We start from the raw sequence: 25,576 nt of genomic DNA, 5'->3' as shown, positions 1-25,576 counted from the left end.
TTATCACCCTCGTTCCAATTACCCCAGCGCAGCAGATGCAAGCAGAGTCTCATGCGATCATCTGAGATAAGGATGGAGAACTGAAAGACAAACAGATGACTCACTTTAATGGATCTGCTTCAGACAGGAGAAACCTGTAATTTCTCTTAGGCGTGCTTCATGGACCCATAGTGGAGTGAATCACAGACTTACACAAGCCTTGAAACTGTGGGCAACTTTACAGTTCTCAGATCGGCTTCTCACAACAGGCAGTGAGTTCTCACTGGGCCCCTTGGACCTTCCATTTCAAAAATGGAGAAGACAGATCACAGCCGCTGACCAGGGACTGTGGGAGGTGCCACGTGATGGTGGGGCACCATGCTGGGGAGCTGAGCGCCGGCCTTCCTGCCGGGTGATTCTCCACCTCATGGCTGCTAGATCTGCTTCCTGGATGCCGTGAGTAGATGTCCCACACCAACACCATTTTCCTGTGGAAGAAAGGCTTGTTTTTGCACATATTCCAGAAGGGGGAAATGTGTGATTTATGATGGTATTTTCTGGAATGCTCGATTCTTCCGGAAACTTCTGTAACATGATTTAGAAATTGGCTAGCTCAAGGTTGGAGTATTTCCTAAGCCGCCTTTACGTTTGTTTTTCTTTAAGAGTCATTTGTCAGGCTTTCGTGGCTCACTCCTAGGAGTGAAAATGCAAAGTATCCTGTCAGGCAAATGAACTCACTGTCCCTGCATTGTCCCCTTGCTTGATACATTTCAATGCCTGTCTTTTAGACTGAATGTAAAGCTGGATGTTGTTTTAAAAGCATTCTTTATCAGTTTCTTCTTTTAGTGAGCCTGACAAAACTGTCATTGTATCAATTTTAAAAACATTTCTCCAGTTCCTGCCAACACGTTTTGCATCTTCCCTTGTTTCAAGTGGCCAATTCTATGCCACTTGAAACTCTATATTCCTTATACTCTGAAGACAGTTGTGAGAGCTCTAAAGTGTTGCATCATTAGGTGCTGTTTGTTTGTTTTTGCTTTTTTTTTCAGTGCCAGCACTCCATGAGCTTTCTTCATGGAGCAGAGGCAATTGCTGGGCCTATCAATTTCTTTAAAATTTTATGAGTATCAAGATAGTTGGTGAGATATCTGGATGTCTTCCAACTCTGAAATTATGTGATTCTTGAAACCTATCAGTATCTAAATCCAGATTCCAATTTTTAGAAAAGATACTGGGCTACCAACAGATTGGCTGCAAGCCATCTAAAATAGCCAGAGATGAGATGTTTCTGATTCTAATCGTCCTTTTCTATCTTGCTTTCCCCCAAGGCTCTATGTGAAGCAGTTTGTCCATGGCAAGGGAGAACTGCTAAGGGTAACTAAATAGATTCTACTACTGAGGGCAGGGATATTGGGTCTTAAACACATGAACAACTCGTCTACTATTGAAGGCAAGAGATAATGGGTCTTAAACACATAAACAACTCGTTTATCCATCTGATGTTATAATCAGAGTTCTAATTATACTACTGGAGCAGAGGAAACAGACGGTTTTAGAATTAGGGGAACAACACACACACACACACACACACGCACACACATACACACCCCAAAATGTGGGTCACTTAATTCTTAGGTTCCTTGCCCTCTAGTTAATCTCTTTGAATGGGTTGTTCTCATCAGACAGTGGTCTGGCCTGGGAGTGTGAGGCGAGTTGCCACCTTGAAGACTGGCAAACAGGTGAGAATAGGCGCTCCCTCTTACCTTGTGGTACAATTCCAGGGAGAGGACCCCTTTGGGAAAGTATGTCCTTGATTCACAAATATTCTTGGCCACTCACCTTAGGGTGTTTTGCATGAATAGGTTTGCGAGATCACGCCTTCCAAGGCATTCCTTCCTGATTGACTCCACTTATAGTTCCCGGCTGACCTTTTAAATTTTTCTTTGGGAATCCCGATGTCAGGCCACACTCAGCGTGTTCAGACGGGTAGGGAGTACTCAGTCTGTGTGAGTCATCCCCTACAATTCCATCTAGCATGTTTCAGAAAGGAGCTCCAGTACCCAGGCAGACTCACTGTAGTTTTAAATTCCAACTCATTCAGAAAATCTGCTCCAGGTACAAGGAAGATGGGACAAATAGGAGATGGTGTTTCAGAACAGCTGGGGTCATCTGGGTCTGTCCAGAGAAACAGGGTTTTATTAGTTCTGACTTGTGGAGACAGTGTGGAAAGAGACACATGCATTGTTATGACACCCTCTTGTGCCCATGGTGGACATCCCCTAACCTGGCATGGCATTATTTCCTGCTCAATTCTTTCACATAAGGCTCCAGGCAGTACAATAAAGAGGAGGTCCACAGTCGGACTGGCATCCAGGAGTGTTTCTACTTAACACACCAGGTTCCAAAATTATCTAGAGTTGCAAATGTGCTCACCTGCCCCTCTGAGATAGAAAAGTTGCCTCATGATTTTAAAGCAAAAACTTCAGATGCTTCAGATGCTGATGTCACTCTGCAGGGATCATTTGCCAATTCATTCACTCATCCAACAAACGTTTACCGATTGTCTATTCTGTATCTTCTGCTGGGTGCTAAGAATAGAGAAACATCAGGTGTTTACATTCTGACTAATGACAACCTGACCTTTTTTTTTTGGTCTATTTCACTAGACCACTAGGTGCGGCCTAATTTCTCTGAGGCTCCGGGGCAAAGAGCACAAATTGTTGTGCTCTGTTGACCCACTGTGATTAGAATTTCGGCAGCAGTGTGAAAGTCGCTGATTACTGTAAACTTGATGGAGAGTTAGATCCTTAGACACATCCCCCACCCCGGGACAATCAGGTCTAGCTGCGTTTTCCTGTAAGTCTCTGAGGCCAGCAAATGTTATTTTCTTTGTAATGACCAGCAAATGTGATCTTGTTCTTTGTGATGAACATGTTAGAGCGGGGAGCCTGGCCTCCATTCAGCAGGCTTGAATTGCTTTTTAGTACTGTGTGAAAAACAAAGGTGGATGGTAGTGGGTAATTAACACTTTTATAATCATGTACAGAAAGAGGCGGGTTATGGAAGTGGAGGAGAAGGAACCTGGGACATGACTTTTGCAGGTCCTGAGAAGCTGCCATTCTAGGTGGCTTAGTTGCTTTTCTCTCTGAAATAAGTCATCTTGCAGACACCTTGGGAACGAGATGTGGAGCTGCCCTTATTGAGTGACTAGTATAGAAATTGGAGGGAATTTATAAATAACTGATAACTCTTTATTTACCTTCTTGCCACAGATAACCTCAGGCAGGAGTTCTTTTGCTTCTTGTTTTCTCTTTCACTTTTTAATTCTTCGTTTCTGAAACTGATCTCTTTCTTTTGGTCACCCAAGCTTTGCTGTGAATGACTTAAAGAACTCCCATGAATGTATTAGCACAGGGACGGGCATTAGGTAGATGCCCAGCAAATACATGTGAAGCCTAAGTCTGGATAGATTAATGTGTTTCCCTCCAAGATAACATATTGTGATGGAATTGCAGCTTGAAACTCCCCAGAGCATTTCCGATTATCTATTTATTTTTATTTATTTATTTATTTTTTGAGACAGAGTTTCAGTCTTGTTGCTCAGGCTGGAGTGCAATGGCGCAATCTCAGCTCACTGCAACCTCTGCCTCCCAGATTCAAGCGATTCGATTCTCTTGCTTCAGCCTTCCAAGTAGCTGGGGTTATAGGTATGCACCACCATGCCCGGCTAATTTTTTTGTATTTAGTAGAGACAGGGTTTCACCATGTTGTTCAGGCTGATTTCGAACTCCTGACCTCAGGTGATCCACCCACCTTGGCCTCCCAAGGTGTTGGGATTACAGGCGTGAGCCACTGCGCCTGGCCTGGAATTTCTGATTATCAAGTGAATTGTAAAACCTGGATGAAACAGTCTTCTTACTACAAGAAATCTCAGAACCTTTGATATGTGTTCACGCCTGTGTGTGTGTGTGTGTCTGTGTGTGTGTTGGGGGGAGTTGTGGCAGTGGTGTTACACATTGTTTCCCAAACTGATTTGGCCATGGAACCCCTTTGTCTTTTATGAGACCAGCGTTCCACAGAAACCCACGTGAGGACACAAGGCCTTGGTCAAATACAGTAGACACCAAAGCCTCCACTGTTTGCCTACTAAAGGTAGAGCAGTCCCACTCCCCCAATTCAAAGAAAATTAGATCAGTCTTTACAAATGCCCTCAAGGTTAAATTTTTCTTCTGTTCCATTTTCTTTAATCTTTTTGTGCCTGCTACAAATGATTGGCAAACAAATGGTGGATAATAAGCATCAGCCTCAAACATAAATATGCCTCATTCCAGCATTATTCTGTCACGATTACTGCTTGCCATTTTTGTTTCCCCTCACTGGGTACTAGAATCTTAATTTAAGTGGTGACATCTCTTCCCAACAAAGTGTTTTTCTGCCACCATACACAGAGGGTTTATAAAGGTAGGGAATATAAGAGAATACACAGACTGTAAACTAGTTCAACCATTGTGGAAGACAGTGTGGCGATTCCTCAAGGATCTAGAACTAGAAATACCATTTGACCCAGCCATCCCATTACTGGGTATATACCCAAAGGATTCTAAATCATGCTGCTATAAAGATACATGCACACGTATGTTTATTGCAGTACTATTCACAATAGCAAAGACTTGGAACCAACCCAATGTCCATCAATGACAGACTGAATTAAGAAAACGTAGCACATATACACCATGGAATACTATGCAGCCATAAAAAAGGATGAGTTCATGTCCTTTATAGGGACATGGATGCAGCTGGAAACCATCATTCTCAGCAAACTATCACAAAAACAGAAAACCAAACACCACATGTTCTCACTTATAGGTGGGAATTGAACAATGAGATCACTTGAACACAGGAAGGGGAACATCACACACCAGGGCCTGTTGTGGGGTTGGGGGAGTGGGAAGGGATAGCATTAGAAGATATACCTAATGTAAATGATGAGTTAATGGGTACAGCACACCAACATGGCACATGTATACATATGTAACAAACCTGCACGTTGTGCACATGTACCCTAGAATATAAAGTATAAAAAAACCCACAGTATTTATTGCATAATGAAACACACACACACACACACACACACAAAGAGAATACACAATTTTGTTGATAACCTGAACACAATGTAGAACCAGAAGTCAATAAATGGAATAAAAGTAATTTAAGGAGAATATGCTTGGAACAAGTCTGGATTCTCCACGTAGGATAGGATCCAGCATTGGCTCCCCACTCTTTACCAGGAACTGGTATGTCCCTCACCTGGGTGAGTTAGCCCCGTAAGGCTCCTGTATGGAAGCTTCTTCTTTAGGTACGGGCCATGGTTTGCTTATATCCATCTGGATAATTCTCACTGTTCTTGTTACATTTAATTTAATGTTCGGGTTTTGCATGCTTATTCTTTCCCTCATCCTTTCGGGAGACTACTCACTACATATAGACATGTGCTAGGTGCTGGAGAGATACTATATTTGTATTTACTGAAACTTTTCAGTTTGGAATGTTGAAAAACTCCAATTCACTTTAATTATTGAGTCTTTATCAGTGGTAGATGTAAGGATGTGTGTTTCCTCCATTACGTTCTATAAAATATCAACCACGGATGAATTGGGAGGATAAATTATGCTGCCAAATATTTTTTTTAAATTCTTCATTCTCAGAGTCCTTAAGCTCTTCTCTGCAGAGGACTCTGGCTTTTGGCCTCAGCTACATTTGAACTGTGACAGGAGGGATCCCATTCAACTCTTTCTGGTGAGAAGAGAACCAACCAAATTAGGGCCAACCTGAAAACGTCTATCTCATCCATCCCTGCCAATCAAACTGGGCTAAAATAAAACTGCTATGATTCCTCTTGGGCAGTGTCACTGAATATTCTCCCCCAACATTTGTAATAACTGAAGAAAATTTACTATATAAATTGCCATCCCAAATGGTATGTAGTTACCTATGCCAGACTATAGTAACGTGAATGATCAAGTAGCAAATTAATTAATCAAAACCCTCCAGCCAATTGTGCTTAGTTCAAATTCGTGTATTTTATGGTCACGTTTATGATTTCATATTACATATATATTTTATGCTAGTAAAATTTTTTATGTATATACATATATGAAATATATCATTATTCAATATTGTTCCACAAAGAATGATTGACAGAAAATGTCATAGCTGTTGGATCCTTTACCCCCTGAACACGTTCAGGAGCTGTGTGCAGCTGGGGGCCTAGCACTAGTTGGAGAGACATTTTTAGACTTCACAAATGACGTCACATCATTATGCCAAATGTCTGACTTGCTTTCAACAAGGTTAGCTTTAAGCAAAACTCCTATATTAAAGGTAATGGACAGTAAACATGACCCTTCTCCTGAAGCCTCAGACAGCAGGTGCTATTCTCTCTCTCTCTCTTTTTTTTTTTTTTTTTTTTTTTTTGAGACGGAGTTTCGCTCTTGTCACCCAGGCTGGAGTGCAATGACATGACCTTGGCTCACTGCAACCTCCTCCTCCCCGGGTTCAAGCGATTCTCCTACCTCCCGAGTAGCTGGGATTACAGGTGCCCACCACCATGCCCGGCTAATCTTTGTATTTTTAGTAGAGGTGGGGGTTTCACCATGTTGACCAGGCTGGTCTCAAACTCCTGACCTCAAATAATCTGCCTGCGTCAGCCTCCCAAAGTGCTGGGATTACAGGGGCGAGCCACAGCCCCCGGCAGCAGATGCTATTCTTTATAAATGCCTCCCTTCATCTCGTCGTCACCCATTTTAGTGCACATTTCTGACCATGATCTGAAGCGTGGAGAGGAATTGGGTTTGCCTTCAGCATCAGTCCTATTATTTGGCCCTGAGAATAGGTTTCTTTTCTCCTTGACACATGTACCCTTTGAAGGAGACTTCAGTATAATCGTGAAGACTAGCAAAGAGAAAGGATTAAAGTGATCACTTTAATGAGAGAAGTGAACAGTCTTCAGCTTGATAATCAAAATGAATCTTATAGTCTGTTTTTCAAACTGCAGGTGACAATCCATTAGAGGCTTGTGAATTAAACTTAGTGGGTGACAACTAGTATTTGAGAGAATGTCAAATAGAATGGAGAAGAATATAAGATAAAACTATTGGACGTATCAGAGTTCTTACTTGTAGGTAGCAAGGATAACTATTTTACATAAAATTTGTCAATATAAAAATTACGTTTTTTTGGTCTTATGTATAGACACTGATATACATGCATAGATACATACCTATGTATGGCTGTGCATAGTGAGTCATAATATGCGATTTGAGATCTGTTTTTTATTGTGTTATTGTCAAGTTTTTTTTTTTTTTTTTTTGAGACGGAGTATCCCTCCGTCACCCAGGCTGGAGTGCAGGGGTGCGATCTCAGCTTACTGCAACCTCCGTCTCCAGGGTTTCAGCAATTCTCCTGCCTCAGCCTTCAGAGTAACTGGGACTACAGGCGCCCGCCATCACACTTGGCTAATGTTTTGTATTTTTAGTAGAGATGGGGTTTCACCATGTTAGCCAGGGTGGTCTCAATCTCCTGACATTGTGATCTGCCCACCTCGTCCTCCCAAAGTGCTGGAATTACAGGCATGAGCCGCCGTGTCCGGCCTGTCAAAAAATTTTGAAAGCCAAAGTCATATATGTGAAATATATGGATACTTTTAAAACAATTTATACTGGTTCTTCTGGTACTTTCTTTAGTGATGATCAGTTAAGCATCTATCCTAGACAATATTCATATTGCAAATTGCTTAGTGTGCCCATTCATCAATTTACGGCCTACATGGTGACTTCTTTCTACCCACACTGTCAGATCATCAATTCTGCATTCATAATCCCAACCCCTGTCAAATCCATTACCACACCTTGCCTGTCATGCTGCCATGTTCTCTTTCCCTTGCTCAGACTTGCTCTACCAGATGATGTTGTAAATAAACATACTTTCCCCTCTGTTCATTGGTTAGAAACTTTAAACTCAAAGATAATTTGGAAGCATTCCTGTACGTGCCTGTGGCTTGTCATCTCAGCTGAAGGCTCACTGGACTCATGAAAGTCCATCTTACGCTTGACGCTACCCAGAAAGGGTCTGATGTCAGATCAATCAGTTCTGTCTGCTCTCTGTTCACCGATTGCCTTATGGACCTAGTTGGATCAGGGCCTAGGTCATCTCTACTGGATCATAAGGGAATTTATGTTTGCTGAGGAGAGTCTTTGCCTGGCTGTGTTCACGGAATGCGATGTGTAGGTGATCTCTTTTCTCACTGTTGGTTTGATTTGTCTATGTTACCCACTGAACATCTTTTACAGGAAAAATAGCATCTTTTATTTCTGTATGCTCAGCATCTGGTACAATTTCTAGCAAATGAGTGACACTTGATAAATGTTGGTTGATAGAATGAATGATCATCTACATTTTATGAAATGGATGAAAAAACAGGCTAGTTCATCCATAGCAGACATAAGATTATAGTATAGCTCTTGCTGATTCTAAAATCAATGATCTTTTTATTTTGCTGCATCTGAATTTCCAGGAAAATCATTTTAAGGAACTTTGTTACCAATAAGTGGTCTGAATTGCCACTATCTTATATGAAGGTGTCATAGTAGCGATCATGATGATGTTGATAAATCTCAACTGTTGTAAGGATTTTTTTTTTTTTTTGAGATTTGGCTTTGAAAGGTAGAACTCTCAGGAAAAAGGCAAGAAACAGAGATATGGCAAAAGAATAGAGAGTTATCTTCCTGTGCATCTAGTTTATCTGTATAAATAGTTTATCCATTGCTAAGAGGGAGTCTCAGAGCTTGCTCTGGTAGCAGACAATTGGGCTTATTAAAATCACTTTAAGTTACTTGTCTCCATATGCCTAGACAGACAGTACACTATAGGACAGTGGTTCTCAACTGTGGGAGATTTTTCCTCTAAGGGCACATTTGACAACAATTGAGGGGGGGTAGTGAGTGCTACTGGCATCTACTGGATAGAGGCCAGGGATGCTGCTAACCATCCTACAATTCACAGGACAGCCCCCAACAGCAGAGAACTATCCAACCCAGAATGTCAATAGCACCATCACAGAGAAATCCTGTTATAGAGATGAAGAATGGCTGTCCAGCTGGACCATCTGGGTTGAACTCGTGGCTCTACCACTTTTTATCGGAGTAGTGTTGGGCTCATAGTTGCTCAACTCTTTGTCCCTTACTTTCCCCAGTGATAAAACGAAGATAGTAATAGCATCTTACATCATAGGATTAAATGAGTTTATAAAAGACAGTGCTTAGAACAGTTATTGGCAAATAGATATTCTTGATAAATATGACTATTATATAAACTTGTCAATTAAATAATAAGGAATGATGCTTTGGTGAAACTACATCCTTCCTGGTTCTTCCATCATTCTATCTTCTTCTGTAGAAAAGTTAACAGTTGAGAGAAATTATTTTCTTTCATACATTTTAGCTGGCTTGAAAATAGATATTGGTGTGCTTTTCCGGGGCCGGCTGCTTTGGTGTGACTATCTCAGAATATCCGGTGGGTTCACTAAGGAGTTGGTTAGCCTGATAAGTATTGTTAGTTGCATGAAGGTATCACCTTCAGGTGGGTATGCCTTCTTTCTCTATTGCAGGTAAAGATCCTCATGTATGAAAATGAAGTCCCAGGCAACCATGATTTGCTGCTTAATGTTCTTTCTGTCCACAGAATGTTCCCACTATAGATCCAAGATTCACCTAAAAGTAAGTTTGAACTATTCCTATGTGATCCAAAGAGAAATCTCTCAGTTGCCCTCGATGGCAAGACTTCTGATAAATAAGATATCATTTTAAATACATTTTCAAATGGTTACAACTTTACTCTTGCTGATAATAACTTTCTAAAGAAGGGAACAAAGAAAAGCTGAGAGGTGGCAGGGACTTGCCTGGAGAGGGAAAGTACAGTAGAATAATCACTTTGCAATGGGAAATGTAGATAGAATGCAGATAGACTGCTGCTGAGAGAGGAAAGTACTTGCCTGGCAGTTGAGCAATGGAGAGTCAGATCTTAATTTTGCTCCCCAGTAGTTGCATAAGTTGTTTCACTTTTCTGAGTCCCAATTTCCTTATCTATAAGATGAAATTTTTAAAGATACTATTTATAGTTCTTTATGGATATAAGAGATTTGTGATTCTATTATTGTGATCTAGTGATTATTCCTAGTATCTGTTAATTTCTGTCTTCTAAGGATCTACAGTGTCTGGTGGACCACATTAACTTCATTTCATCCTTACAGTTAACACAGGCAGAGAACAGATTAGTCGTTTAATTCTCATCTGTGTTCTGTTCTCCCTGGATGCTTAAACTTCTTGAAAGATATAGCATCTTTACTAACTTCACCTAGAAAGGCCAAGTGACCACCGTCAAGATTCTATCCCTCATCGGAGGGCAGTGCATTCTCCCTGTGCTCTCACCCACGTTTCCTTCAGCAAGTTCCCACAATACCAGCACGTGGATCTGCTGCAGTTTTCTTTCTAGTCCTGAACGCATTTTCTTTTCATATTCACATGGAGCCTCTCAGCTGAGATGAGGGAGCAGAGCCCCACAGTAAAGAGGATCTTTGGGAATTTATATTTTTCAGGCTGGAGATAAACTTCAAAGCCCTGAAGGGAAACCCAAGACTGGAAGGATCCAAGGTATGTGACTATAGAACAGTCTTCATCCATTTGAAGACAGGGAAGAATAAAGGAAGGGCACTGGTGTTGCAAACTTGTCCCCAGATCACAGGCTTTCCAACTGAATAGCAATCTCCAGTAAGTTCTCTACGCTTACCAGTATTCATAGATTTTCTTACATTTATACCATTACCAGTGGCACAGTCAATGAAGGGAGTTATCAAATATTCACATATGCTGTAGAATAGTAGAGAAGTGCACATCTCCAAATCCCAAAGAGAAATCTGTTCAAAGTAATGAGTTAACAGGAGGCAGAAAAGGAAAGAGGACAAGATTATTCCTTCCTTCGTTCAAAGAGATTTTCAGGGTGCTTAAATGTATGCAACACTCTGGTGCTGAGAAGTCTATTAAAGCACTGTAAGATGGACATCATGGGTGATGAGACTGGTCACTCTCAAGAAGTGAGACATAAACTAAGGGGGTAATCACTAATAGTACTTCAGTGAAATCCTGTGGTTCTCACTCACATAGTGGGGAGTAACTGGATTCTGCACAATCATGGCTAGGTGGCAAATACATCCTTATTTGTGGGTGAGAAAGGGAAGCAGAGAGAAAGGTAGCTAACATTTACAGGGCATTTAAGACAACTTGGATCTAAGTGTTGTACAAGATGCTGTCTCATTCCATATTTATAACAACATTATGGCATCATATTAAATCTGTATGGAAGAAGAAACTGAGAACTACTCTGGTTAATGAACTTGCAAAAACTGATGCAAATTTTGCAGGCAAGGTTTGATGCAAATTTTGCAGGCAAGGTTTGATGCAAATTTTGCAAATAAGGTTTGGCAAAGTTTGTTTCCTTTCCCAGTGAATGCAGTCATCACAGAGCTGTCCAAGCCACAAAAGGTGACTCGCAGGTAACTGGTCACCTCATTTTATTGATTTGAACACCCTAATAGCTCTCAGCATCATTTACTTTCCATTCCCCGGCTGCTATCTTAAGGCAATTCTCCTGAGAATATTTCAACAGGCTCACTCTTCCTATCCAAAGCGCCTTCACTGTGACCCATGGGCAAAATTTGGCCTGCCACTAGTTTTGGCAAATAAAGTTTTATCGGAACATAGCCATACCCATTCATTTACATATTGTCTTTGGCTGCTGTCACACTACAAAGGCAGGGTTGAGTAGTTGTGACTAAGACCCATATGGCCTGCAAAGCTGAAAATATTTACTTTCTGGCTAGAGTTACCATATTTAGCAAATAAAAATAGAGAATGCCTGATTAAATTTGAATTTCAGATAAACAATGAATAATAGCGCATGGATCATACAGACACTGAAAACTTATTTGTTGTTTATCTGAGCATTTACAGTCATTTATTATTTGCAGATTCTATATTTGCAAATTTGCCTAATGCTGAAATTTATCTGTAATCCCTAAATCAATACTCACAGTGCTTTTGTGGTCATTCACAGACATGTAGAAAGCAGCAAAAAATTGAGTTGTCCAGTACATATGTTTTCAGCAGGAGCTGGACAAGGTGATGTTTTACCTTCTTGTTCTAGCTCTCCTACTATAAACAACTGTTCTTTCCTAGTCTGTGCAGCATCACAGTTTTGGTTTTGCATTTTTGTGCTTTTTGTTGGTGATTTTGCTGTTTAAAATAGCCCCCAAACATACTGCTGAAGCGCTGCCTAGCATTCCTAAGCCAGAAAAGGCTGGAATGTATCTTATGGAGAAAATGCATATGTTAGATAAGCTTTGTTCAGGCATGAGTTACAGTGCTATTGGCCATGAGGTTAATGCTAATGAATCAACAATATATATTAAATAAGGTATCTTTATATAGAACCATACATTAAAGAGGTCATATATTGATTAGTTGATGAAAATGCTGTAAGCAGAAGCTTGTAGGACCCTACCCTTATATTACCCTAGGAGCGATTGTTCAGAACACTTAGTGTTCATGGTGTCTTTATAGAATGTAACTCCTGTGGATAATGAGAATCAACTGTGTGTGAAAATAACATTGACATTTAACTGGGATTCCCATATTTTATCTGGAAACACCATTCACGTGTTCCTTGACATAAAAGTTTATGGACTCCTGCTCTATCTTATCAATTATCTTTCAAAAACAAGTCCAATCATGTCTTCTGGTAACTCCCACATTAGCACAGCATTCAAGGCCCTGCGTGAGTTAACCTCTGCTTTCTTTCCCACCCTCATCTCTTGCCACTCCCCCTTCAGGTGCTCTGGACTAGTCTTTCTGAATGACGTGAAATTCTCCTTTCCACGTACTGTTCACTCTGCCTGGACACCAGCTTCACAATCTACCTGGCAGCTCTTACTCATTGCCCTGGGCCCAGTTCAACGTCACTTCCTCCAGGAAGCAATCCAAAAATCTCCAGAATGAATTTGATGCACGTGTCAGAGTATGGAAATCCTAATTGGGCTCCTGTCTCTCTCTCTCTTTTTTTTTTTCTCTAGAGAAATGCCATGGACCTTGTATCTCTTCTTCCAACTGCAGCCGGCCCTGTGCTAAGGACTTTCGTGGAGAAATAGGATTTACATGTAATCAAAAAAAGTGGCAAAAATCAACCGAAACATGTACAAGTCTTTCTGTGGAAAAACTCTTTAAGGTAATGCATTCAAAAATTATTGGTGACAGAAGTCAATCCCCCAGGAGAAAGTGAGGCATTTTTAGTGTGATCTGTTCGGCATGACAAAAAGTCTCAGATCTGCAAAACCTACCGAGTGGGTTAAATTTAGAAAAATCTACAGAGTGGGTTACATTTGTTTCTTGACCTTCTTTCCTTACCCAAACTCTCAGGTACTCTCCCTCCTCTCCACATGCTCTCTCTTTCTACCACTAAGAAACTTCTCTTAAAAAAAACAAAAAACAAAAAACAACAACAACAAAAAACAAAGATATGAAACTCATTTACACTATGGTGCATATGATTGCTTAGAGGTTACGTTTTAGCTCTAATGGTGGGTTTGTATGCCTCTTGTGATAATCAGTTAATCAACTAAATGTGTCTAGAATCAAATTTATTTTGATATCTCTTTTTTTGTTTTTGAAATGGAGTCTTGCTCTGCCTCCAGGCTGGAGTGCAGTGGTGCAATCTTAGCTCACTGCAGCCTCCGCCTCCTGGGTTCAAGCGATTCTCCTGCCTCAGCCTCCCGAGGAGCTGGGACTACAGGCACCTGCCACCACATCCAGCTAATTTTTGTATTTTTAGTAGAGATGGGAATTTACCATGTTGGCCAGGATGGTCTCGGTCTCTTGATCTCGTGATCTGCCCTCCTGGGACTCCCAAAGTGCTGAGATTACAGGCATGAGCCACTGTGCCGGGCCTTGATATCTCTTTTTAATACTTTCAATCTCTTGACCAAAAGAAAGGAGAGATGTGTGCTCTATCTAGAGGAACAGAAATTGAATGCATACACATCCAGTTAAAGTTAAAATCTCTTTTGTATCATTCCATGTAGCAACTGTTATCTTCTACCTCCCCTGCAATCCCATGGAAGCTCATGGATCTCTGCATTTTCTAAAATTTTAACAGTGGTTTTACAAGGGGATTGCAGGTGGCTTCTCTGTCACTTAGCCTAGGTAATCACATAGAAGTCCTTGCAACTATGGTCACACTCAAAAGTGAATGAAAGGAAATAAATCATTGCTTTTCCTTATTCAAAGTCACATTCTGAGTGAGTCTAGGTAAAAAAAATCAGAAAACGAGCAAATCACCTCTTCTAACTAGTAAACTCTAAAGTCCAAAATTGTAATTCCTTAGCGTTCTGTGTTTGACCTGCCAACCTCCCAAATCCATTCCCCCATGAAATTCCATGTGGCTCTTCTTTCCCTTCTCTGTAGAAAATTATCTTGTTATAATGCGTGAGTTAAAAATCAATGTCCTGAAAGCAAATTCCAATAGTAAAGGTCAATATCCTGGTCCCTGCTAATTCGAGCGAAATCCTCTGCCTCTTTCTGACCCCACTGTATCCTCTCCACCCCGCTCTGCATCAAATCCACTTTTTAGGATTCTGCTTCTTCATCTGCCTTCGCCATGTAGATTGTTTGTGTTTTAGCTCCTTTAGTCTGACACATGGTAGGTACTTAATCATTTTTGAATGACACTACATTTATTTTAAACAGGACTCAACTGGTGCATCTCGCCTTTCTGTAGCAGCAGCATCTATACCCCTGCACATTCTAGACTTTCGGGCTCCTGAGACCATTGAGAATGTAGCTCAAGGAATCCGTAAGAACTGCCCCCTTGATTATGCCTGCATCATTGATGTTGTGAAATCATCAGAAACGACATCTGGAAATATTGCATTTATAGTGGAGTTATTAAAAAATATTTCTACAGACTTGTCTGATGATGTTACTCGAGAGAAAATGAAGGTATTCTTTGTTAATAATTTAAAAATGATGTTTCTCTTAAAATTTTCATTTGAATAGTTTCAAATGTACTTTCCAGGGCAAACACTACAGTGACAGCAACCATCACAGCAACAGCAGGCATTTCACTTCGGTTTGGGATATTGATTCATTCTAGTTTATGGAAGTTTTCAAGAAGTTAAAACATTTTGAATACCTATCTTTGTACACACTTCACATTTTCAAGAAAATGTCACATAGTGTAGTGATGGCAGTGAGCAAGATGGAATGTACCTTTCTAAAACTATATTCCTTAGAATGGGGGTCCCTGACAGCCGAGCAGTGGATTGGTACCGGGCTGTGGCCTCTTAGAATCTGGGCTGCACAGCAGGAGGTGAGCGGAGGGTGAGCGAACATTACCGCCTGAGCTCGGCCTCCTGTTGGATCAGCTGCAGCATTAGATTCTCATAGAAGCACGGACCCTATTGTGAGCTGCCTATGAGATGGAGGTAGGTTGTGTGCTCCTTAGGAAAATCTAATGCCTGATGATCTAAGGTGGAACAGCTTCATCCTGAAACCATCCCCACCTCCGCCGCCCAGAGTCCATGGAAAAATTGTCTTTCATGAAGCTAGTCCCTGGTGTCAAAAAGGTTGAGGACCACTGCTGTAGAACATAACCATTCTGAGAAATGTTAATGGAGATTCCGTTTTTAAAAGGGAGATCTGTAGCACATCAGTTGTAGGAAATTCTAGGTTAAACAAAGTTAGGCAGGTTTCTGTATGGCACAACTTTTCAGAGCCTTTAATGTCCTAATGAACTTTGGAATTCTTTGTAAGGCAGGGGGAGATAGGGACAGGGTGTGCAGTCTTTGTCAAGGTTGAATGACCAGAGAACATACCTCCACTCTCCTCCATTAAACAATCATTAAAATCTAATGGGAAACTTGAGTTCTACACACACTGCAGTCTGGAAATGCTGCCCTGGGTGCAATAATAAAGCAGGTAAACCTTAGCTGTGATTTTTTTTTTTTTTTTTTTTTGCGTTATTTTACTTTTCTTCCCTCTGTGTGACCTTACTAATGTGGGATTCTAATACATAGGGAATTTGAAGAGAAATATGCCAAATAAGATTGGGTAACTTGATCTTTAGAAATTTCAGGTTTTAGAAATCAACTTTATACAACAATGTGTAAATCCTTAGTATAATGTTCACCTTTCTCCATTGCAGAGCTATAGTGAAGTGGCCAACCACATCCTGGACACGGCAGCCATTTCAAATTGGGCTTTCATTCCCAACAAAAATGCCAGCTCGGATTTGTTGCAGTCAGTGAATTTGTTTGCCAGGCACCTCCACATCCACAATAAATCTGAGAACATTGTGAATGAACTCTTCATTCAGACAAAAGGGTTTCACATCAACCATAATACCTCAGAGAAGAGCCTCAATTTCTCCATGAGCACAAACAATACTACAGAAGATATCTTAGGAATGGTACAGATTCCCAGGCAAGAGCTAAGGAAGCTGTGGCCAAATGCATCCCGAGCCATTAGCATAGCTTTCCCAACCTTGGGAGCTATCCTGAGAGAAGCCCACTTGCAAAATGTGAGTCTTCCCAGACCGGTAAATGGTCTGGTCCTATCAGTGGTTTTACCAGAAAAGTTGCAAGAAATCGTACTCACCTTCGAAAAGATCAATAAAAGCCGCAATGCCAGAGCCCAGTGTGTTGGCTGGCACTCCAAGAAAAGGAGATGGGATGAGAAAGCATGCCAAATGATATCGGATATCAAGAACGAAGTGAAATGCCGCTGTAACTACACCAGTACAGTGATGTCTTTTTCCATTCTAATGTCCCCCAAATCAATGACTGACAAAGTTCTGGACTACATCACCTGCATTGGGCTCAGCGTCTCAATCCTAAGCTTGGTTCTTTGCCTGATCATTGAAGCCACGGTGTGGTCCCGGGTGGTGGTGACGGAGATATCATACATGCGTCACGTGTGCATCGTGAATATAGCAGTGTCCCTTCTGACTGCCAATGTGTGGTTTATCATAGGCTCTAACTTTAACCCTAAGGCCCAGGACTCCAACGTGTGTGTTGCAGTGACATTTTTCAGCCACTTTTTCTACCTCTCTCTGTTTTTCTGGATGCTCTTCAAAGCACTGCTTATCATTTATGGAATATTGGTCATTTTCCGTAGGATGATGAAGTCCCGAATGATGGTCATTGGCTTTGCCATTGGCTATGGGTGCCCATTGATCATTGCTGTCACCACAGTTGCTATCACAGAGCCAAAGAAAGGCTACATGAGACTCGAGGCCTGTTGGCTTAACTGGGACAATACCAAAGCCCTTTTAGCGTTTGCCATCCCGGCATTGGTCATTGTGGCTGTGAATCTCATTGTGGTTTTGGTTGTTGCCATCAACACTCAGAGGCCCTCTATTGGCAGTTCCAAGTCTCAGGATGTGGCCATAATTATGAGGATCAGCAAAAATGTTGCCATCCTCACTCCACTGCTGGGACTGACCTGGGGTTTTGGAATAGCCACTCTCATAGAAGGCACTTCCTTGACATTCCATATAATTTTTGCCTTGCTCAATGCTTTCCAGGTAAGTTCCAAGAGAGAGACTTCTGTGTTACTCTGGCTACACCACAAAAAATGACTATGATCTGAAATTATAGAACACAAAATGTCCTCTCCACTTCCTTTTATATCTTAGGATTATTTGGCTATGGCATCTCTAACTGTTGATTCTTAAATTGAATTTAGCTGACCAGGGTGGTTGGGTGGAAATCTCCTTCCTTCTTTCCTCACTGATCCACCTGTATCCCTACTAAAGTTTCAATCTTAGAAGAAGCCAACTTTCACTTATAGAGGACTATTGTTTGGTCAAGGATATGTGAAGCTACATGTTATGCCTGAAAACAGGTACATTTTTTATCCTTTCTCCAGTGGTTTGGGAATTCAGTGAAATAACAGCCACTTTCTATATTATGAAAAGATGGGCCTTGCCACTCACTTTGGGTGTTAGCCAGTCAGGAGTTCTCATACCCCTTCCCTGCTAGTCACATTTGTAAAATGTGAGAGCTGTGAAATGAGAAATGAGTTAGAAATGAGATTCTAGTCCAACCCATTCATTTTACAGGTATGGAATCAAAGCCCAGAATACTTATGGGATGGGCACAGGGCCACCCAGCTAACAGCTATCTGTTTATAGAAACAGATCTTGCCATATGTTACCTGATCTTGGGAATGACACTTTTCTCTGGGCTTCAACTTTCTCATCTGTAAAATAAAGATAGGCATCTAGAATGATCTCTATTGTCTTTTCCTACTCCAACATACTGGGTTTGGCAAGATTGTTCCTCTCAAAGTTGTTTTACTGTCTCTTGGCTACTAAGCTTACACTTTTGGGAGGCTATCATTGACCAGACTGCTTTTCATACCCACAAGTAATAGAAAATTTGATGAGTCCATTTTCTTGATTATGCTTTTAATCAGAAGTTGGCAAACTATGGCCTGCAGGCTGTTTTTGTAAATAGGGTTTTACTGGTAGCCAGTCATGCTCGTTTGTTTACAGTTTTCCTTTGACTGCTTTTAAGTTACAACAGCAAACTTGAGTAGTCACAGCAAAGACCGTATGGCCTGGAAAGCCTAAAATGTTTACTATTTGGTTCTTCTCAGTACAATTTTTCCCCACTACTGTTTTAAATAATATAACTAATTTAACAGTAAAGTATTCCTATTAACATGTCAGTATTATTCTGTTTAAAAGCATGATACAAAATAGAAAGCAGCCTTTAAAGAAATACCAACTCAGATCAATTATATATCTTACTCATAATTCTATAATAACTAAGGAGCACACTTATTCTACTCTTTCTGTTGCATTGCTTTACAGTGAAATCTTTGAAATGAGGGATTTTTTTTTTTTTTTTTTAAATCAAAGACTCTGGGACTTTTGATAAATTTCCCCACTCTTGAAGTTACTCTGGTGAGTAATGATCTCATCCTTCCTTACTTTGCAACTTAATTAAACCCCAGGAAATTTTGCTATGTATTTCTTTTTCAGTTCATTTGTGTTTCTCTCTTCTTGACAGAAAAATACTCAAATGTTTCTAGTTATATACATTTCTCTTTTCTCAACAAGCTCTCCCTGTGACTTAACATCTAAAATTTTAATCTGATGAGTGTTTCTTCGCCATGAACTCTCCTTAGATTGATTGTGAAAAGACCCTAGCCTTATAAATCTCTGTAGCATTCTCTTACTTTTATGTAGAAATGTTGTTTTTTTTTTTTCTTCCCCCACCAGCTTAGAGGCCTTGGCTGTCTATTTACTGACTTTTAATTCCAGCTCAAAGTAGACTAGAATATAAGTTTCGTTTTCTTAAGACACCTTCCATGACTGTGATTTTGAATTACAAGTTTCTGTCACACGTTACTGTCATCATGAGTAGAAACAGCTACCTCTATATTTGGGAAGAAAGTAACATAACTGCATAAGGCTGAAAACTGTCCTACATCTACAGTCATTCAATAAATATCAATAACCCTCCTGCATATTCCTGTGCAGGCGATGATCCTCTTCCAAGGGTGGGGGCAGACTCAAAGGAACACCCATCAGTACATTATTATCTGCATTAGTGGAAACTGAAGTTTCTAATGTCCAATAACTGCCCTAGGAGTATCTAGAAGAGTGGTATGAAAATAACAGCTGAGATATTTTTTGAAAAACCATCCCTCATGAGTCTGTTGAATTTTGCCACAGGGTTTTTTCATCCTGCTGTTTGGAACCATTATGGATCACAAGGTAATTTGAATTTGCTTCCTCCTTATCAATGATTTTCATGTGGCTGGGGGAAGCAGGAGGATGAAGCAGTTTTGATTGGAGAGCATAGTCCAGGGGAATTGAGTTTGTGAGGATGGTTTGAGGAATCAGCTGTGAAAAGGAAAAACAAAACAAAACAAAACCAATATTCTGTCATTTCTTGCTCTTTATCAAGTCAACAGAAGGCTCTTTATCAAGTCAACAGGAGGAGTATTCCTGGTGAAAAAAATGGAAATCATAATCACAATTTTAATGTTAATACCAAATCCGAAATCTAATGAAAACTACATGCTAGCTTTTATCCAAATCTTGTTACTTGCCAGTCACTATGCTAAGTCCTCTGATATTGCTTCTGCCAGGGTTACTGGTCTTAAAGTTTCAGGACAGGCATCTGAGCCCTGGTGATTCTGTTGTTTCTTCCAATATCCGTGAGGTACTTCTTACTGTCATTGCTTCTTTAGATAAGAGATGCTTTGAGGATGAGGATGTCTTCATTGAAGGGGAAATCAAGGGCAGCTGAGGTAAGCCTTCCCCTTTTAGTCTCAGCCCTGGAGGGTCCGTGTCCTCACCAGTTATGCAGAGACAAATACCATAGCTCAGTACTCAGGATCTGCGGTCGAAGAGGATCAATAGAGCATAATTCATTCATTTCTTCATTCGATAAATTTGGAGTATTCTGCTAAAACTGAAGGTCAGCGGAATATACCCTTCAAGAGAATGTTTCATGTTGGATGTATTTCAGCTTGACATTTGAACCCATCAAGATGGGACCACATGAACTCAGGATCATAGATTCATAAAATGTGAGAGCTGTGAAATGACAAATGAGTTAGAAATGAGATTCTAGTCCAACTCATTCATTTTACAGGTATGGAAGTCAAAGCCCAGAATGCTTATGGGATGGGCACAGGGCCACCCAGCTAATCAGTAGCAGAATCACAACAGGGAACAATTGGCATTGAAATCTCTTTCCATTCTCCTTGAGACTCTTTTGAGTAAACCATACTCTCTTGGATTGGAGTATCTGTGTGTTTACAGATCTTGGAGACTTTGAGCCTGGCTATCAGTCTCTTAAAGCACCAAGTAAAACTGCTGATACTACTTTATTAATTAGAAGTTATTTGTTTAACCTACAGATTCACATTAGGAGCCCCTTCCTTAAAAACAAAAACTTTTTGGATACATTGATAACTACCATTTATCGTTAGATAGCATTGAGTGTGATTTTTAGTATCATAGATTATCTATTCTAAGATAGGCATTTTCTTCATCTTTTAATGTGTCTGAAATTGGAATGTATCTTATATTCAATGGCATGTCAGAGTTTAATTGGAAAGTTTTGTTTCCCTTTGTTTTTTAGCAGAACATAAAAATAATGATGTAGCTTACACTTCGATTCAGTGAAATATGATAATTTAGTTTTGTGTAGCTATATCAATGTGGGTACTCCTTTTCATGTATTCATTTTCACATGTTTATCTCTAGAGAGGGATATACATTTAGTCAATATCATTACTCATTACCACCACTGTTATTTTTCCCCCACTTAGAATGCATCATTAAGCCCAACCAATGGATCTGAATTAATGAATCGTCAAGGATGAAATGTGAGTATTAAAAATACAAAGAGAAATTTCACCTGCAATTTGTATCAATCCACCAGTGCCCCTTGTGACCACACTATTGCCTGCTATGTGATGCCGGAATGAGGTAGGAGGGGAACAGGGGGACATATTTTTCAGAGAATGGAAACATCTTGATTGTCTAGCACATAAATGAAAATATGTACATTTTCTTTAAAACCTATGTCATCTCAGCTTACATGACCAAACCCATCACACCTGCTGTCTACAGTACTCACATACTTTAATTCCATCTTGTCAGTGAGTAGTAACACTCATAATAGCCCCATTGTTGAAAAAGAACACTTGATTGATTGGAATCACAAAGCAACAGGTCTGTCTTTCCTAATGAAGTGGAATCCAGAATCATTCCTAAGCGGGTGTGGGTGGGGTTGTGGCAAATTAGCTACCTACTCATAGCCAGCCCCTGAGACATATTTCTACACAGGTGAAACCAGGGGGAGAACACACATTAGGCAGCCAGGAAGCAGGAGAGTAAGTCACAAAAATGGCAGCCAGAAGCCTGAGAGGTACTGGGGGAATGTGGGCAGGGATGATCAACCTTGGGAATGGTTTTGCTTGGAGAGGTTTCATGGCCTTTCTGCATTGTTATAGAAGAGTCTCAGACTTTCAAACAAAATACCATTTGGCAGCAGCCACATCCTTTTTATATTTCTTTACTTTTCTGAGTCATGGTCCATATATTGAGCAACGGGCCAAAACAAGGGGTTGAATCTCATGGAACCAAAGACACTCTGAGTTGGAAAAACCTTTAAGGGACATCCATGTTACAGACCCTGCAAACCGTATGCTGTGCTGGTATGGGAGGTACAGTCCCAGGGAGAGGGAGAGAGAGGAGGAGGGCTCTGTCGTATACATGGAGTGGCATGTGTGAGTGCTGGGAAAATGGGGAGGGGAAAACATAGGCCTGTTACCCTTAATAATTGTCATCATATTTGGAATTTTATAGGAGAACTTTACAAAGGTTGATCCTCCTGCTCGCTGCCCATTTCCTAGTCTGTCAGCTTCCTCCAGGATGAAACATCGCTATGTTTCTTAATTTGCCACTAATAGAGAGTCACTAATTCAAATGACCTATTAAAAACACAGCTGGCCTTTCTATTAAGGTCCTAATTAAACAACCGCTTGTTTTAGGTTTATCAGACTGTCTCAGGTGGAGGAGGCCCTGCCTTTGGGGGATACTGTGTCCAGCCTTTCAAGGGAAGAAGTGCGTAGTGAAGGCCTTATCTCCAGCTGGTTGGGGATCCTTGGTTGGCTGTAGTCCATGTTGGAGAAACACAGGAGAAGGCAAGATCAGGAGCTACACTAACTAGGGTTGGGGATGTACAAAGGAGTCTGCCAGTGTTAGAAGGAAGTCCAGGAAGGAGGTGGAATGCCCTTACAATACTCCATGATGAAGACTTCATCACGTAATTCTCTAACTATCAACTTGCTCTATTTTGGAAGTGATAAGAGGTAGGCGAGGAGCTGAGGACTGGATTCTTTGAGCATATCCCTTGTAGGTGGCTCTGTGCCTATTGAATTTTCTCAGTATTGGGTCCTATGCTCTGGACTCACGTGATATCAGAAGGGCTCTATAATCACAGCTGGCATCGTGGTAGACCGTGTTGAGGACCCAACAAAGATTACAGTACGGGGCTAAGAAATTCACACTAGATCATCCTCCAAAGTCCAGAGTGGAGGGTAGCAGCACCAGGGGGGTCCATCAGCAGAGAGAGGGGCCCCATGCACAGGGTTCAGGGCAAAACCCCAGGCACACTCGGGTTATTTGGTAAGCACCAGGAGTGGTGGTGGTCCAGGGCAGGGCTGAACCATAGGGGAAGGCAGTGTTCCAGACCTTCACCAAGAATACAGGATTGAAGGCTGACCTGATCTCAGCCTCTCAATCTGAGAAACGGATTGAGAGGTCAGAATTGGACTTGCAAGGAGAATTGAGGTTTCCAGCATTGGGGGACCCTCCTCATATCCCAATGAACGCAGGTCAGAATTGTTCTTAGAAACAGGGTTGAGACAGGTCTGTCAGGTGGTCCCAGGGTCAGGGAAGGAGGACTGCAGAGGTAGAGAAACAGGGAACTTAGCTTTGGGAATAGATTCTCATTGGGGGACCCCATCCTGGGAGGCAGGGGAGAGAGGGCCACGGCATTATGTTGGAGGCCACAGCTCCACAGCACCCTCTGTTGTTCATATCAAAGGGAGGACAAGCAGGCTGTTAGATTCCAGGGGCACCAGGAAGGCGCTGGGTTCCTCCAGTGTCTTCCACGCATTTGTTTATGCTTGTTTAGTGTTGGTTTATCACTAAAAGGATACAGAGTTTTTCACTCCACAATAATAAATGAGACTGGTTGAGCAAATACCCCGAGGGAAGCAACACGGTTTACAATGTAAATTCACAGCAGCAGAGGCATTCTAGAATCCAAGTTCCAACAGCAGAGGAGGAGGGAGGACACTGAGCACCAAGTTTAGGGCGGAAGGAGCAGCCCAGGGAAGGCAAAGGCACCAAAAATTGCAGCTGAGAGCATCGCCTTTTTACTGTGTGACCTTGAGGAAATTACTCAATGGCTCTGTGCTTCATTTCATCTTCTGTAAAGCAGAGTTGATAATACTACAGGCCTCCCAAGACAGTTTCAGGATTAAATGAACTAACACGTTAAAAACCCAATGCAAGCTGTTGTTCTTGCTATTAATTGTTTTTCAACCATATTTCCCAGGCTGCCCCATTTCTGATGGATGTCCTGAGACCAAGAGGGGAGATTGGGAGAAAGAGGACGTGGAAAGCAGGCTGGAGTGAGGAGGAATGGTCATGCTTCCTTGGAATACTTTCTCTTCTTGTCAGGAGTGACTCCAAAGCTCTTGGTCTGCTGAAGAAAAACTGAGGATATCATTTGCTGACTGAGCTTTAAGGAGGGTGATTTATGGACCCTTTGACCTACCTGCGCCCTGCAAGAGGCTGGCTTCTTGGTCAATCTTAGCCGTTTTATGGTCTCCTGGGCCAGTTGGGGGCTGTGGGGCCCTGCTGGGCTTGGTTGTCTTTCACTTCTGAGGCCTGCTGTGTGGCTCCATAGCTCAGTCCTCCATCACTCTGCGTGGATCTTGGGTACTTTCGACAGTGAGGGTTAGATCCAATTTTAGGAGTAGGGTTGGGGGTGTGAGTGGTAGCGTGGGGTGGCAGGAGGAACAATGAGTCTACTTTGGAGACAGTTAAGTCATGGTACGTTTCCTAAAGATAGGGAACAGAAGAAAAGTAAGAGAACTGTTTCATATGCTAATTTTTTTAGTGTATTTTAGACCTTGAGTAAACTAATTTAGCTTCTAGGATCCAAGTTTCCTTATTTGTGAAACAGGAAAAAAAAAATTCTTGTAGGTATTACTATTTGTGTGTTTGTGTCTACCTGCATGTGTTTGTGTTTGTGTGTGTGTGTGTGTGTGTCTTTTAAAAATACTATATATAAAGAAGATTCTGGTTGTTATTTTAGATGTAAAAATGAATATATGTACCTTTCACAACTTGCTCATGTGTGAGTTCATTTGAGATGGGCTTGTCCATTGGTACCACACATTCTTGGGCACTAGTGCTGCTATCAGTCCACCTCAGTGCATTGATCATACCTATAGGAGGCCTGAGAATGCAATCCTGCCATGCGTTCACAGGGCGGGAACCTGGAAATATTTAGCAAAGAACACTAGCGTCTTTCAGGGATTCTCAACGAAATTTCTATCACCAATTTGGCTTTATAGTGAGGCATTCAGGACTGAAGATGGGTATGTGCATGGGTAGAGCACTGGGTTCAAATTGTGGAAGTCGTGAAAGCTGATTAGTGGTCATGCTTTTTCATAAAACAAACAACAAAACAACTGAATGAATATCTCTTTGCAGGGCTCCTGTCAAAACCTTTAGTATTGGTTTAGAAACAAGATAAGATCTGGTTTCATACTAAATAGTAATTATTTAAAGAGTGAAAATTCTCAGTCAATTGCAAATTTTTCTCCTCTCATGAAATGAAAATAAAATGTTCATTGGAGAGACATGAGTTTAACTTTTAGATGTATAA

General features: G+C 41.1%; 1 protein-coding gene across 1 annotated transcript; it reads left to right on the top strand.

The window, feature by feature from the left end:
• The first annotated feature begins 32 nt into the window (after positions 1–32).
• Positions 33–25,035, top strand: ADGRF4 (adhesion G protein-coupled receptor F4). The gene is made up of 10 exons (XM_015136512.3): positions 33–435; positions 9,644–9,752; positions 10,631–10,685; positions 13,160–13,311; positions 14,829–15,080; positions 16,285–17,664; positions 19,825–19,866; positions 20,346–20,405; positions 21,435–21,491; positions 24,236–25,035. Exons 2-9 carry the CDS (start codon positions 9,660–9,662, stop codon positions 21,486–21,488), a joined length of 2,088 nt encoding a protein of 695 aa, XP_014991998.2. The 5' UTR covers positions 33–435; positions 9,644–9,659; the 3' UTR covers positions 21,489–21,491; positions 24,236–25,035.
• Positions 25,036–25,576: the final 541 nt, after the last annotated feature.

This window comes from Macaca mulatta, chromosome 4, assembly GCF_049350105.2.
Source record: "Macaca mulatta isolate MMU2019108-1 chromosome 4, T2T-MMU8v2.0, whole genome shotgun sequence".
In the NCBI taxonomy this organism is placed as follows: Eukaryota; Metazoa; Chordata; class Mammalia; order Primates; family Cercopithecidae; genus Macaca; species Macaca mulatta.
Note: the sequence above shows the minus strand (reverse complement) of the source record. Positions and strands in the feature narration are given on the sequence as shown.

Bases quoted from the DNA above. Each gene is read 5' to 3' on its own strand.
- ADGRF4 (XM_015136512.3), top strand. From the start codon at position 9,660: ATGAAAATGAAGTCCCAGGCAACCATGATTTGCTGCTTAATGTTCTTT. The intron at 9,753-10,630 runs GTAAGTTTGAAC...TATATTTTTCAG, and splicing joins GATCCAAGATTCACCTAAAA to GCTGGAGATAAACTTCAAAG. The intron at 17,665-19,824 runs GTAAGTTCCAAG...ATTTTGCCACAG, and splicing joins CCTTGCTCAATGCTTTCCAG to GGTTTTTTCATCCTGCTGTT.